The sequence below is a fragment of the Zingiber officinale genome, chromosome 7A, assembly GCF_018446385.1.
Source record: "Zingiber officinale cultivar Zhangliang chromosome 7A, Zo_v1.1, whole genome shotgun sequence".
NCBI lineage: Eukaryota > Viridiplantae > Streptophyta > Magnoliopsida > Zingiberales > Zingiberaceae > Zingiber > Zingiber officinale.
In genome coordinates, this window is record NC_055998.1 from 128437442 (window position 1) to 128451994 (window position 14553).

General features: G+C 37.7%; 2 protein-coding genes across 2 annotated transcripts; one reads left to right on the forward strand and one right to left on the reverse strand.

Moving 5' to 3' along the window:
- Window positions 1-1732: 1732 nt before the first annotated feature.
- Window positions 1733-5085, forward strand: LOC122002492 (probable monogalactosyldiacylglycerol synthase 3, chloroplastic). Its single transcript, XM_042557682.1, has 8 exons — window positions 1733-2226; window positions 2467-2639; window positions 3144-3305; window positions 3415-3556; window positions 3632-3856; window positions 3953-4015; window positions 4107-4181; window positions 4541-5085. The coding sequence occupies exons 1-8, from the start codon at window positions 1900-1902 to the stop codon at window positions 4799-4801; spliced, it is 1428 nt and encodes a 475-aa protein (XP_042413616.1). The 5' UTR covers window positions 1733-1899; the 3' UTR covers window positions 4802-5085.
- A 10-nt stretch (window positions 5086-5095) lies between these two features.
- Window positions 5096-7987, reverse strand: LOC122002491. The gene is made up of 9 exons (XM_042557681.1): window positions 7704-7987; window positions 7397-7572; window positions 7121-7302; window positions 6761-7045; window positions 6614-6672; window positions 6498-6534; window positions 6327-6398; window positions 5731-6055; window positions 5096-5654 (listed from the first exon to the last, which is right to left on the reverse strand). The coding sequence occupies exons 1-9, from the start codon at window positions 7795-7797 to the stop codon at window positions 5268-5270; spliced, it is 1617 nt and encodes a 538-aa protein (XP_042413615.1). The 5' UTR covers window positions 7798-7987; the 3' UTR covers window positions 5096-5267.
- Window positions 7988-14553: the final 6566 nt, after the last annotated feature.

Genomic DNA, 14553 nt, shown 5'->3' on the forward strand with positions numbered 1-14553 from the left:
TTCGCTTCAGAGGTACCTTCGTGAAGCTCCAGGAATTTCTCCCAGAGATCTTTCGCTGAGTTGTAGCTTCCGATCCGACTTACCTCCTGAGGTGGCAGAATGCTGAGGAGGTGGAATTCAGTTTTTCCGTGGGCGACGAAATCGGCTTGCTCCTTCTTGCTCCAGGTGTTTTCTTCTTTGTCTTTAGGAGCTGCAAAACCATATTTCATAGTAATTAAAATATCAAAGTCTGTTTTAAAGAATACCTCCATTTTTCACTTCTATGTAGCGAAATCTCCGTCGAACTTCGGGGGATGAATGTTCGAGCCGACCATTGTCTTGATCTTAGTGCTTTAGACGGCGGTTAGTCCTTCTGAGGTAGTCAGGCTCTGATACCACTTGTTGGTGCAGCGGGGACCGGCAAGAGAGAGGTGAATTGCCTGCAAGTAAAAATAACCCTCCTCATAGCTTTCCAACTCTTAAAATAAAGCAACACTTAATAACTAAAGCAAAAAGACAGAAAGGAAATAAAACTCAGAGTTTTAACCTGGTTACAACCAAGAGGGTTGTTAATCCAGGGCGATGAAAAGCGCAATAAGAAAATTCCTTCTCTGAAGGCGGAGAAGTCTTTTACACTTTTGAAGGCACAGAGGTTGTTTAAACAGGAATTGCAAAGTTACTTTTTCGTATCAATTCGTTGTCTTCTAAAGCTGCCCGAGACCCACCTTTATATAGGGGTTCTAGAGCTTATCGGATGACCTAATCTTCAGGATCAGGTTTTGACTCGAGAGGGATTGGTCGATCGATACCCAGGTTCGGTCGACCGAACCTGCTGTACCTGCCCAGTCTTCCGTCCAGGTGCAGTCTCTGTGGATCGAGCTTGGTTCGGTCGACCGATCCTTGTGTTCGGTCGACCGATCGGCCAACGGTCTCCAGCTGAGTTGGCCCGATCAGAGTGCTCGACTTGGTCTCGGATAACCATTGGTTCGGTCGACCGATCAAGAGGTTCGGTCGACCGATCAGTCCCCCAACGGCTGGCTTGCTGACGTGGCTTCTGACGTGTCACTAGCGGTTGGTCTTCTGAGGATCGGGGTTCAGTCGACCGATCATGGGGTTCGGTCGACTGAACCGTTGACAAGTCAACTTTCAGTTGACTTGCTCCGGTTCGACTCCTTGGGTGATTGCGGCCTACCGGAATAGGGCTCATCCGAACCCAATTCCCGACCTTCTCCTCGAGCAGTCTTCCGTCCTGGCTTTACGTCCCTCGAACACCGGGCATGCTTTTTACGCCCACCGGGTATACTCTTCTGCAGCTCTCTCATCCTTCGGACGCACCGAGCCCGTCGGCTCCCCTCCCGTGCTGTCCTTCTCCTACGTCTTCCGCTCGACTTTCTGCGCTTCTAAGCTCCTGTACACTCAGACACAGGGTTCAGATAAAACGCAAGACCTAACCAACTTGATTGATTACATCAAAATTATCACAGGATCCTACATATTTTACATTATCAAACATAATAATATACATTACATTAAAATTTAATTACATTACGTAGCCTTAAGGCACAGAATTACTACTGTTGATATTTGGGAGAGATATGCACGTATTTTGTATATGTCAAACTGTTCATATCTTTATGATTTTCTGAGTGCGAAGTTTTAGAGAGAGGATCCGAAGCGGTTGAGAAGGTATCTAGAATATTCCCTTCCATTTCATATTTAAAAGGGTCTAATAAATTTCCTTAAATAAAAAAAGACGACAATAATTTCAGTGTATCCGCTTTTCCAGCTTGGTCGCTGTCGAGCTCCACGCCTCCAACCAACGCCAATAATTTGTCGACCGAACCTCCTTCGATCCCCTCCGCCGATCCCACTTCTCGTGTGCCCAACGGTGCTGCTCTCTTTGCTGCTCAGCGTATACCCATGGCGGCGTCGGTGGCGCCGCCACGGCGGACGATCGGGGAGGTGGTGATACAGTCCGTGCTCGCTTACCAGGCCCAGCAACAGCAGAGGCGGAAGCAGAAGAGCCTCTCGTGGGGCGGCAACGAGGGAAGTGGCAGCAGTATCGGGGGCGACGACGGAGACGTCGGTTTCTGGGAGGAGGAGGAAGGCACCATGGAGATGGCCCAGATCGGGGCCGATCGGGCCAAGAACGTGCTCATCCTGATGAGCGACACCGGAGGAGGGCACCGAGCTTCCGCCGAAGCCATCCGCGACGCGTTTCGGATTGAATACGGAGATGAGTACAAGGTAGTGTTTCTCCCTCTTTTCTTGATGTCGCTATTCGAAGAAAGCTGCCCCCTTTCTTCGATCTGCTTCTCGGTTTGGTTTCCCCAAACGCCTTGTAGTCAGATCTAACCTACCTCTGTTCCGATTCATTTGTATGACTTCTTTAGTCAATTTTTTTGTGACAAGAAAACGTAATCAAACAATGCGTGAGTCAGCGAGAAACATGTTGCTTTGAGTGTGCAATTGTTCTTCCTTGTGCAGGTCCTCGTGAAGGATTTGTTTATGGAGCACGCCGGATGGCCTCTTAATGACATGGAGAGGTCCTATAAGTTCTTGGTTAAGCACGCCCAGCTCTGGAAGGTAGCCTTTCACAGTACGTCTCCTCGTTGGGTTCATAATCTCTATCTGGCCGCCATTGGATCCTTCTATGCTAAGTAAGCCACTGTTTTCGTTTTCCCCATGACTTATAAATGATCCTGAGTCAACTTTACAGTTTACATACCTAAATGCAATGCAACTCCCATGACTAGTCGTCTACCACTGGATATTCATTGTCAGCGACTCGGTCAAATTAATTCATTTTCTTTGAAAAAAAAGGAATTCAGTCTAGTTAAGTCAACGATTTGAGTCTGGGAACTTCTTTTACAAACCAAAGTACCCCTTTTCATTAGTTCTCTTCTTTGAAGGTTTAAGTTGTATTCATTGAATTCCAAATTTTTTATGCTTCTCCTAGACTTTGAGACTAATATAATTCATGTCTTTGTTATCCAATTTGCTGTTTAAGGGTTTTGCACTTCTTCTGGGTCTTACTTCATTTGATTGTTATTCACCTCAGATATTAATTTCGAATTTTAAGTTTCTGGAAAAGACTCTATATGTTCATAATAATTTCATTAAACAAATGTATCAAACTAATTCTTTTACACTTTTGAGTGAAGGAAGGTGGAAGCTGGTTTGAAGAAGTATAAGCCTGATATAATTATCAGTGTCCATCCCCTCATGCAGCACATCCCTTTGTGGGTGCTGAAATGGCAGAACCTTCAGAAGAAAGTTGTTTTTATTACCGTAATTACAGACCTCAACACTTGCCACCCCACCTGGTGAGTTTTAAGTATCCATGTCAAGGATTCATTTTTCCATTTAGTTCAAATGTCAAACAACCTCTCATCATTACCCTTATTCAAATTGGAGCACCATTACCCTGTTCAGGTTCCATGTTGGTGTCAATAGATGCTATTGCCCTTCTGAGGAAGTTGCAAAGAGGGCTTCTCTGGATGGCCTAGAACCTTGGCAAATCCGGGTATTTGGTTTGCCAATTCGACCTTCCTTTTGTCATGCAGTTCTAGTCAAGGTTTGTCATCAAATCTCTCTACACCTGCCTATTTCTCTTCCTTGTGGAGATTTAGTTGTCTTTGTTTAACGACAGGGTGAATTGAGACAAGAACTTGAGATGAATCCTGAGCTTCCTGCAGTCCTACTCATGGGAGGGGGTGAGGGAATGGGACCAGTTAAGAAGACAGCAAAGGCCCTTGGTGAATCACTATTCAACAAAGAGCATGGTGAACCGATCGGGCAACTAGTTGTCATTTGTGGCCGAAATCAAACTTTAAGAGATGCACTACAAGATATGCAGTGGAAGATACCTGTGAAGGTACCTAAATAATTGGTTACTGAGAGGGATCGACATTAATCTTCATTTAAATTTCTATTTGTTTGATCTAACTTAGGGCTTGATTGCTGATGACAGGTAAATGGATTTGTAACACAAATGGAGAAATGGATGGGAGCTTGTGATTGCATTATAACAAAAGTATTAGCATGTCATCCTCTATTAGCTACCTTTTTTTCTTCTTAATCACTCTGTTTTCATGCTGATCTTTCCAGTTTCTCCATATTGTTAGGCTGGACCTGGTACAATTGCTGAGGCTTTGATAAGGGGTCTTCCTATTATCCTAAATGATTTTATTCCTGGACAGGTTTGTTTCGAATAAGTTGTTCAAATCTCAATTTTCCTATGTATAGATTGACAAACTTTAACAAATCAACAGCATTACATTTTCATCACAACATAATTCTTTGAATTGAAGCCACAAAATTGATTTATTGTTTTGGCCTTGCTTAACCCGACAACACAAAATATTGACTCTCATCAGACATGCATTTGAACAGATTTTTGCATCCATAAATTTTTATGAATTGGAGTTCTAATTCCCTCATTAAATTCAGATGCTAGGCAGTATGATTGTGGTAGTAAATATTAAATAGAACTCACAGCCAATCTTTAAGAGGAGTATCTTTGTCATAACTATTGCGGAAACCATTCTTCATCTTGTAGGAGGTTGGCAATGTCCCTTACGTTGTCGAGAATGGAGCTGGGGTATTCTCCAAAAGCTCAAAGCAAACAGCTACCCTTGTTGCTCGCTGGTTCAGTTCTGAGTCAGAGGAGCTGAAGAAAATGTCAGAAAATGCCCTGAAACTGGCTCAACCTGATGCTGTTTTCGACATCATAAGGGACATCCATGAACTGGCTCAGCAGCAAGGGCCTTTGTCCCAAATCTCGGAATCCCTGACGTCGTCCTTCATACAGCCAGTGTGATGTTCGTTGATTGATACATGCCGACCAACTTGTGTTCTCCAAATTGCTGCTGCTCGACTCTTGTACAGCAACTGTTCAATTTTTGCCTTCAAAGCAGGTTTACTTGCCCTGTGCTGAATCGGCTTTAAGTTCCCTGATTGTTTATCCTTGAGTTGTTTTAGGACAGACTCTCTTCTTCTGACTAATTTGCATGCTATTTATTTCTTAAATTGCATCAACAAAGATGCTCGTGTAAATGTATCATTGGGTTTTATGCTATTTATTTGATTATTTCATTCATGACATGCTGTTAAGTGTACCAAGTCCCCGGTGTTAACGGATTACGATGTATTAACAACAAATCAGCACTCTGAAAACTGAGGCAATCTGTAGATCTTACACTTCCCTAACATACATGAAATCTCATTGCTATTTTGATCATCACCAACAAACTTTACATTGATTGTGAAGAGAATTCAAAGAAACTTTAAGGTCCCTTTTCTAGCGGTTGTGGCAGCCCTGATCGCACCGCTAACTGTTTGTTGTGCTTGCGATGGCGCCTCTCCCTCGCGTAGATCACCCAGAAAATCAAGGACAGCATCACCGCGCCCGAAACCATCACCAGGCCTATGTACACCAGCTTGCTGTTGCTCTCCAGATCAGGGCAATTGTTTCGGTTTATCGCCGTGAAGGTTTCCCGCACAAAAGTGCAGTCTTCTAGCTGGGTGAGGAACGGCACATTGTAGTATAACCCACCACTGACATTTACGGCAGCAGCCATTTGGCGATATATGCTCGGAGTGATGCGGCCAACCGATGTACAAACCTCGGAACCAGATACAATTGTAGTTTGGCAAATGTAGCCTTTCCACACCTGCACCACAAAGAAGTCACTTCTCGCATCATTTTGATTGAGCCAAACAAAATAGTCATGTGTTCAATCGCTTTACCTGCGTCGCATTGTTAAAGTCCACTTCTCCGGGAAAGCATGAGCGGGCACTTAAGTCGGGCATGTTCGGGTTGCAGAGAAGAGGCATCAATGGACCGGACTGATTATAGTATAGCGGTGTCGCTTGAGGAGGAAAGTTCCTATTAGAAACATTGGCAATCACCTGATTGACGACATCAACTAGCTGGAATGTGACTTCCCTGCTTCGATACAAGGATTCATTGGCAGTGGCAACATCAACACAAGGAAGGATATCGTCGAGAGCTGTATGAGCATGCGGATGCTCGACCCACTCATTCATCGCAACACATGTATCAGCCACCACACTAGTAAAAAATTGGAATAGATCACTCAATTCTATACTAAGAACATGAACTTTACATAGACAACTCTTCATACTTTCTTTTCTAGAGTTAAATTCCCATTTAAGTATCTTTAAACGATACTTGTCATACATTTTCGCCTACTAGATACCGAGAAAAGTAGTTTCAAGCATCGTTGCAATTCCAATTTCTGTTTCAGTGTCATAATCCAGTATCTAAAAGATGAAAACAAGTTGCTTGCATATGTATCAAACAAGTATTGTAATGAACTTACTTGTGTAGTATAAGGAAGACACCACACAGAATGAATGTGCCAGTCACTAGGATCCACCCAACCACCACTAAACTGCAATAAACCAACAAAGTTGCAACTTATGAGCACTGAAATAGTATGAGAAGATTCAAAATGGCAACAAGTAGCTGATGGTGAAGTTGTATCACATACATGGAGACAATGTACTGCAATCCAAGTACAGAGAGCACTGCACAGTAAAGTAGCTCGAAATCAATAAACAAGCTAACAGGAAAACTATAGACCCCCTTGCAAAATAAGATACTAACTGAATCCTACAAATGCCAAGAGAAGCATCACTGCAGCAATTATGATCAAATCCAATCTCCTGCAAGGCATGAGTAGAGCTTATTGTTGCTCCTTCGAAGGAAAAGTTTAGCATATCGAACTTGAAGACGACATTTAAATGACCATACACTCTATCTAGCACGCGCCGGATCTTCCTTGAGTTGTCAAGTGTTCGATTGGCAAGTTGGGTTGCAGACGAGTTAACCCTTGCTTCAATGGCATCAATGTCTCCCCGGACGTTGGAGGGAAGGAGCACCTGAGCCACTGTGATCTTCTTCGCATCTGACAAGCTATCGGAGAAGTTACGAAGGTGTTCTACCGTTAAGTTCGCCTGACCGACTACATAGTCCATGGTGCTATAAGTGCTGCTGTGGAACTTCCCCTGTCCTTTGTACAGAACTACACATCCAATTCTGTGCAGATACACCATAGCTCAGCTTGTGAAGTTCTAAATCAGACGAATCTAAACTGAGATCGATTGTTCTTACATTGCAGCACAGGTGAAGAACACGAGCAGGATAAGGGACAGCGCGTACGCGGTGCGAGAATAGGAGTAACTCCGGCGACGGCAACAGACGAACCAGCAACAGATGAGAAGCAAGACAAGCCCAAAGCCGACGAACCACGCCAAAGCGATCGAGAACAGTGGGGCGGCCGTGTATCCGACAGACTTACGAGCATAAACACGGAGATGCGGTGCAGGAATCGATCAAGAGGCGAAAGAAAGAAAACAGGAGGAAACAGAAGGGGGTGAAAGAGCTCACAGCCCAGTAATGGAGTTCGCTGATATTCCAACCACCAGGGTATCGGCTGAACCCATCCAAAGGATCTTTCCTATGCGTTCTCTGAGCGGCCAAGACGAAGGAGTTATTGTCCAGTGTGAGATTGGTCGCCGCCGGCGCCTCGGTGGCGGACCTCCTCTGTATTTGAAACCCTCCACCTATGCGAATCGTCCATAGTTTTAGCAAAACAAAAGCTTTCAGACCATGGAAATCAAGTACACTACACTCAAAAAATACTTTTTTTTTCCCTTTTCTGCCTCAAAGACGCAGAAAAGAGAAAGATTGATACCTGTTAAGGAAGATTGTCGCTCAAAGTAAGGAGCAGTGAAGCAAGCTGAGAAAGGAAGGAAGAACAGAAGAAGAAGAAGAAGAACTGCCGCCATGCTTAACACATGCAGCTCCGCTGGACGATCCAAGACGTCGCCTTTTTGAGCTCAGAGGCAGAAGAGGAGCTTCTCTCGATCCTACGGGCGCGTTGGAGTCGGAGAGGGCGAAGCACGTGGGTTCCTTCGCTTAATCGCTTGGCTTTTGTTGCTTTCCTCTGTTTCGCTGCTTTTTGAAAAGCGAAGGCAGAAAGAGAGAGGGACAGGGCGAAGGTTCTCCTCAATTACGGAAATACTCTTGTGCTTTTCATTTTATGTTTTCACCAGTCGGCCATTGGCGGCTCGATAAATTACCTTTTTGCCACACGAAGAAGCTGTGGTCGGATAGATTAATTCAAAAAAATTATAAAATTAATCAATCAACTGATGATATTATCTCAACTGATATTTAGCTCCGGAGGCTACGGTAGAATGGAAGGATATTTAATTATTACTTAAATATTTACGTTTGAATTTTTAGTTACAATATATTTATAAGAATTTTTTTTCAATGGGATTTGTAATCAAATAATGTTGAATTTCTATAAGTACTTCTCGATTTATCCTAATGGTCAGTGAAAAATTTTCATAAGGTTTGATCGATCGCATCAGGTTCGACGTTACTTAATTTAGTTAATCATTTTTTTCAATTGATATTAGATAATTAAATTAGTCAATTTTATGAGTAAATAACCCTAAATTCCCTGTATACAAATTCGACTTCTTCCATAGTCATGTGTCAAAAAAATTATTCTATTCTATAAACTTTATTTACTTCAACTTCCTACACTGATTTACCTAATTATCCTTATTTCTTAGATATAAATGTAAAGATTGTGATACAAGAATAATAAACTAAAGGATGTATCTACAACATGATTTATCTATCATCAATCTCTAAAGGAATATTGAAATTGAAATAATAGCAAGCGAAGAGCTGACCTAAATCCATCGCAAAGTTATTGCTTCTTACTTATTACCGGATTTCTTACTAGCGCGGCGGAAGTCTTCCACGTGATTGATCCAACAACCCAAGGTCCTTCTCAATGGGGGAGAAGAAGCAAGAGAAAAAGAACAAAATTCAGTATGCCCTAATTGAATCAATCTCTTCTTTTATATACCTGACCCAACCTATATAGACTATCCATCATAAAGTTCATCCCTCATTAACAGTCCATCAATATTAATGAACTGGGTTATTGGATCTACATATTAAATTCATATTCATTTAATCCAAATCCTCTTTATATGCAATTAAGCATTATCTCACTTAATTGGAGTTTAGTTTTTTTAATGTCAATTAATTGTGTGTGTTAATCAAATGTAAGTTCACTTTATGGAAATTAAGTCCATCCATATGGACTTAATTAGATTTAGTCCATCCATGTAGATTTAATCCTATAATAAAATAAATCTAAAATAAGATATAATTCCTCATAAATTTAACATATTCAAAGTAGAATCTAATATATTTTCTATCATGCCCCCAGGGCGTAGCGCAGACGGTGGGCGCATGATATCTCTGGCGTAATGGTCAGGGGTCGATTCTCAGGAACTGACGACTTGGAGTTTACCCCGCCATGCGCCTATGGCCTGTGTACCTGCATGAACCTCCCTCCATATCCGTGGGGCCGGCACTAGGGGGGCCGCTAAGGTAACGGATCTACCTAATATATTTTCTATCAAATTGAGCATTACTCTTTGTCGGTCTGACCAATCGATTGGGAGCTTATATCGTTGGATTCACTTAGGCTCTCAATCAATTCAGCGTAAGTCAATCGAATGATACGACTCTCACTCTATTAGTAGGTAGAAAAAAAGTCATGTTATAGAAAATATACCTAATTTTAGTTAAATAGTGCTAAATTTAAGAAAAATTATATTTCATTTTAAACTTTTGTTACCAATAAAAAAATAATGAGAGCTTATGTTCCCTTACGACCAATCGATTGATTGTCGATTGATTCCCAATATAAAAAATATACTATATTCATGTTAAATAGTGCTGAATTTAAAAAAAATTATATTTCATTTTAAATTTTTTTACCTGAAAGATAGAAGAGTAATTAGGTATATCGATATCGGTATCTATTAGGGAGTTGAAAGAAATTTGAAATATATGTACATTTTTACCTGAAAGATAGAAGGATAACTAGGTATATCGATGTGTATTAGGGAGTTGAAAGAAATTTGAAATACATGCTGGAAGTGAAAAAAAAATTGTTTTTGATTCAGGGACCGAGGAAAAAATTAAGCCTGAATGCAGGAATTTTATGGTAATTTGCTACTATTTTATCCGTCAAAACTTATTGCGCACCCCAAATTTCTAGTTAATGTGAAGTTTAAGTCATCAGGGGTAGCAATGGAATGTCGCTTTTCTTACGCCTCAAATTAAATCGTTTAGGTTGGTATCTGTTAATTAATTACTTGAAAGCGAAGAAAAATAATTAATTAATTCTCTGTTTTGTTAGTGGTTTTGGATTTGCCAGATAAGGAATTAGATTTTTAATGATTGTCTACAAGTGATGCTTTATGTCGGGCATAAAATATTCTTACTTTTCCAATTTTGTTTTAGAAAAAAAAATTAATCTGCTTTCAAATTGTTTCTCATTTATCGAAGGAGGCTATTAATTTTGTTGGTATCACTTTATTTTGGAATTTATTAAAGGATATACTTCTTTTTACAAATATCTTTTGACACTGTTTGAAATCGGAGAAGATGATGGGTTGATTAGGTGACGTTGAGGTTGATTGTGGGAAGATTCGAGCAAGAAAAACCTGGTGCAGCGATCGAGCTTGTGTGTCAAAGAGAAGAACTAGAAGAAAAAAATATTAGTGACCATACCAAGAAGGTGTCTCGGCACAAGTAGGACTATAAACATATCGAGCTGAATCGAGTTTTGGGGTATTCAAACTTATTTGATAAGGTGACCGAGTCATGCCGAGCCGAGCTTAAAATGAACCAAACTTTTGAAATGATTGTTTAAGCTTGTCTTAGTTTTTTTTTTAATGCATTTGAACTTCTTTGAATTTTGACTTGAGCTTGGTTCATTTAGATATTATCGAACTTTCAACTCAAACTTGACTTGAGCTTGGTTTAAAGTTCGTTCATTTAGATGTTATCAAACTCTTAATTCAAGGTTATTTGATTATTTGAAACTTTTACTTATTTGATTAATTATTGAGTTTGATAATTAAAACTTATTTATTTATTTTATTTTATTTTATTTATTTAACATATTAATAAGAGTTTTATTAATAAACATTATTCATGAATATTGTTGACAAATGTTATTCACAAATATTATTTACGAACATTGTTCATAAACATTAACGAGATGAACACATATGTATTTTAAACTTGTTTGTTTAGTTTAACGAGTTGTTCAAAGTTCTTTACTTAATTGATCTTATATATATTGAACGTACATAAACAATCTATTACCAAGCTTGTTCACGAACGTTTGGTTCATTTATAGCCCTACATAGGCACTCCGACGCTCAAGTTAGACAGAGAGTTGAAGAAAAGAGTGAAGAACAATGGCGACGAAGAGTGAATTCTAATAACGTTGCTTACCTGCATCTTGAGGAGACCCCTTATATAATGCTATTTTTCTTTCTGCACGAATATCAATACATTATTAAAATAGGACTAATCATTTTTAACACTTTACCGTCTTTCCTAAATTGGGCTCACCACGCAGTGTAGAAACTTTCACCGTACAAACTACACATGGAATATTCTCTTGATTCTCTTATGATGATTTCACAAGACGCTAAAGAGGGATATTGGGCTTTTGGGATGATAGACCATACTTTAATGATGAGTTGGCTAAATCCCCTTTGTTGTCTGATCGGGCATAGCTCTTGGACGAGTTAAGTCGGTTGCGGAGGACTGACCATCCAAGGGGCTTGGCATTCGATCGGACAAGGGTCCAGTCAGGCCGTATGCCTAGAAGCTCCGATTAGGTTGAAAAGACTTTGTTCCCCATTAAGCCAGGAGAACTCGAGTTTCAATCGAGCCAGGAGAACTTGGAGTTCGATCGGACAAAAGATTTGATCGGCTGAAGTGCCTGACCGACCATACAGCTATGCTATCCTAGTGATGAGTGTTGACCTCTCTTTGACTTTGACAACCATATCAACTAATCATCTTAACTTCAACCCCAATTTCGAGGGCCCTATTTTATTTGTCAACTAATCTTCTTAATTTCAACCCTAATTTCGAGGGTCCATATTATTCATCGTATCATCCATCTATCCTACTTGCCTAATCCATTATTTGCATCAATAACAATCAATTAAATATTATTTTAGTTAAGTAGTTATCATCAAATGATTTTTGTTAAAAGTATTTGATAAACCTATACAACTTAAAATAAAAAAAATTATAATAATGCTTATTTGATAGAAAATTGAAGCCTACAGGGTCATTAAATACTCCGGTCAGAAATATTTGCTAAGACCCAAAAGCTAGAAGAATAATTTGGAAAATTTTTTAAGGAATAATAAAAGTATAATAATAATACCAATTCACGAAGCTAACACTTCTAAAATTATAAAATATCGAAGTATTTAACAACTAAATTTAATGGTAATATTCTACTTTGTTGCTAATTAAAAAATAAATTTATTATTTAATTATTAAATAAATAGTTAGTGATTATTTAATAATCAATAATCAAAATTATTAATTATTTAAAAATAAATTTGATCACTAATTATGATGTAGCCGTGGATCAAAATTAGTAATTACCATTGATATAATAAAGTTATTCCTCTAATCAACTAGATACCGTGGGGATTTAATTAATTTTGAATGTACATTGTGATTATATCTGGCTATTTGAAACAATTAATCAATTAGTAATTATTTAAATAAATTAATTAAATTCTCGAGGGAGCTAATTTATTAATCTAGTGACTTCAATATCGAAGCATTAAATTACTTTCTTAGTGCGGTAGATAATTTGTTAAATAATATAAATTTAAGTATTTAAGGTAATTAGTAGTTAAATAAATAATTTTATTTTTGTAATTAAGTTTAACTAAATAGTAGGTTTCCAGAAATATTTAATAGCTCTATAAATCTCAAATTAATGTTTCTGAGTTTCTCAATAATATTTTTTTATTTAAAATCCTTTATAAGATAATTAAGTTTTTTTTATCAAATTTAATAACTATCAATCAATTAAAATAGCATTTAGTCGACTTTTGAACATCAAACATTTATCCGTAAATGTTCAATAGACTAGAATCAAATGGAATCACTTCGAGTGGAATATCAATGGGTGATAATAGATTAGTAGATTTAAATTTTGGTGAATTAATAGATATATTTTTAACAACTTTTTATCTAATTGTGTATATAAATTTTAAAATTATCAAATCGCATAAGATAATTTTAAAATGATTAAATAATATATTCATTTTTAGTTTTATCCCTAATCAATCAACTAGTGTTAAAAATCAATCGACTCGATTTTTATTTGAAAATCAATCGACTGATTTTTTTTTTTTACAAGTCAAATTGGTTTCTCTATGTGCTCAATTTTTAAATTTTTTTGTAAAGCAGTTGATTGATTTTTTTATTATTCTACTAATTTTCTTTTATATCAACAATATTATTATATCAAAGTTGATTTGAGACAAAATCGATTGATAGAATCAAACGATTTCGAATTGACACAAAACTAGTTTCTATATGTTTGTCTAGTTCTCTTGATTATATTCATGTTATCAACTCAATATATTAAAACCAATAATTTTTTAAACATAAATGTGTTTTAAAAATTTAATTTGTGTTCAAAAAATCATCACTCTTAATATAATCAAATTAATACTTGAGAGTATAAATATAATCAGAAAAACTATAAGAACATTAATCAATTTGTCAAAATTGACTGATGGACCAAATAATCTTATATTGACATGAAACTAACTTCTATATGTTTGTCTAATTCGTTTGATTATATCTGTACCCTAAAACATCAATTTGACTCAATATATTAAAAATAATAATTTTTTGAACACGAATATATTTAAAAAAATTATATTTAAAAAATTATTATACATAATATATTAAATTAAAATAATATTTAAAAATATAAATATAATCAGAAGAATTAATCGAATAGTCTATCTGTCTAAGGGCATCCACTAAATCTCTTAAAGAGGTTTATGCTCTCCCACATCATTGTCACATCAAAAATTAAAAACCTTACTTCTTTTAAAAATCATTCTTTATTATCATAAAATCTCTCTCTTTTAAAAACTCAACTTCTTTTAAAATTCTCTCTATCCTCTCTCCAATATTTTTTTATAAACCTGATTCATTTATAAACAAAATTATAAACCCCATCTATATAATGAAAGAAAGATTTATATTAAAAAATTTATAACATAAATTACATACTATAAATCTTTCACTGCACATGTCTGAAGGAAATATGATACGGACAGTAACAGAGATGGGAGATCAAATTCTCTGTCCCCAAATTTCTCTGTCCCCGTGTCCCTTTACCGATCGGACGGATCAGATTACATCTCAAGGATGCTTTGCACATCACGAGGATACTGCATACATCTTAAAGATATCATGATGTCTTAAGATGTAATCTGGTCCATCCGATCGGTAAGAGACACGGGGACAGAGAAATTTGGGGACAGAAGATTTGATCTGCAGAAATGGATGCATAAGGACACAGACGGTAAAAGTGGAATGTGAGTTAACAAAAACGAATATATTATCCAACTCTGTACAATTATTCCTGAAGT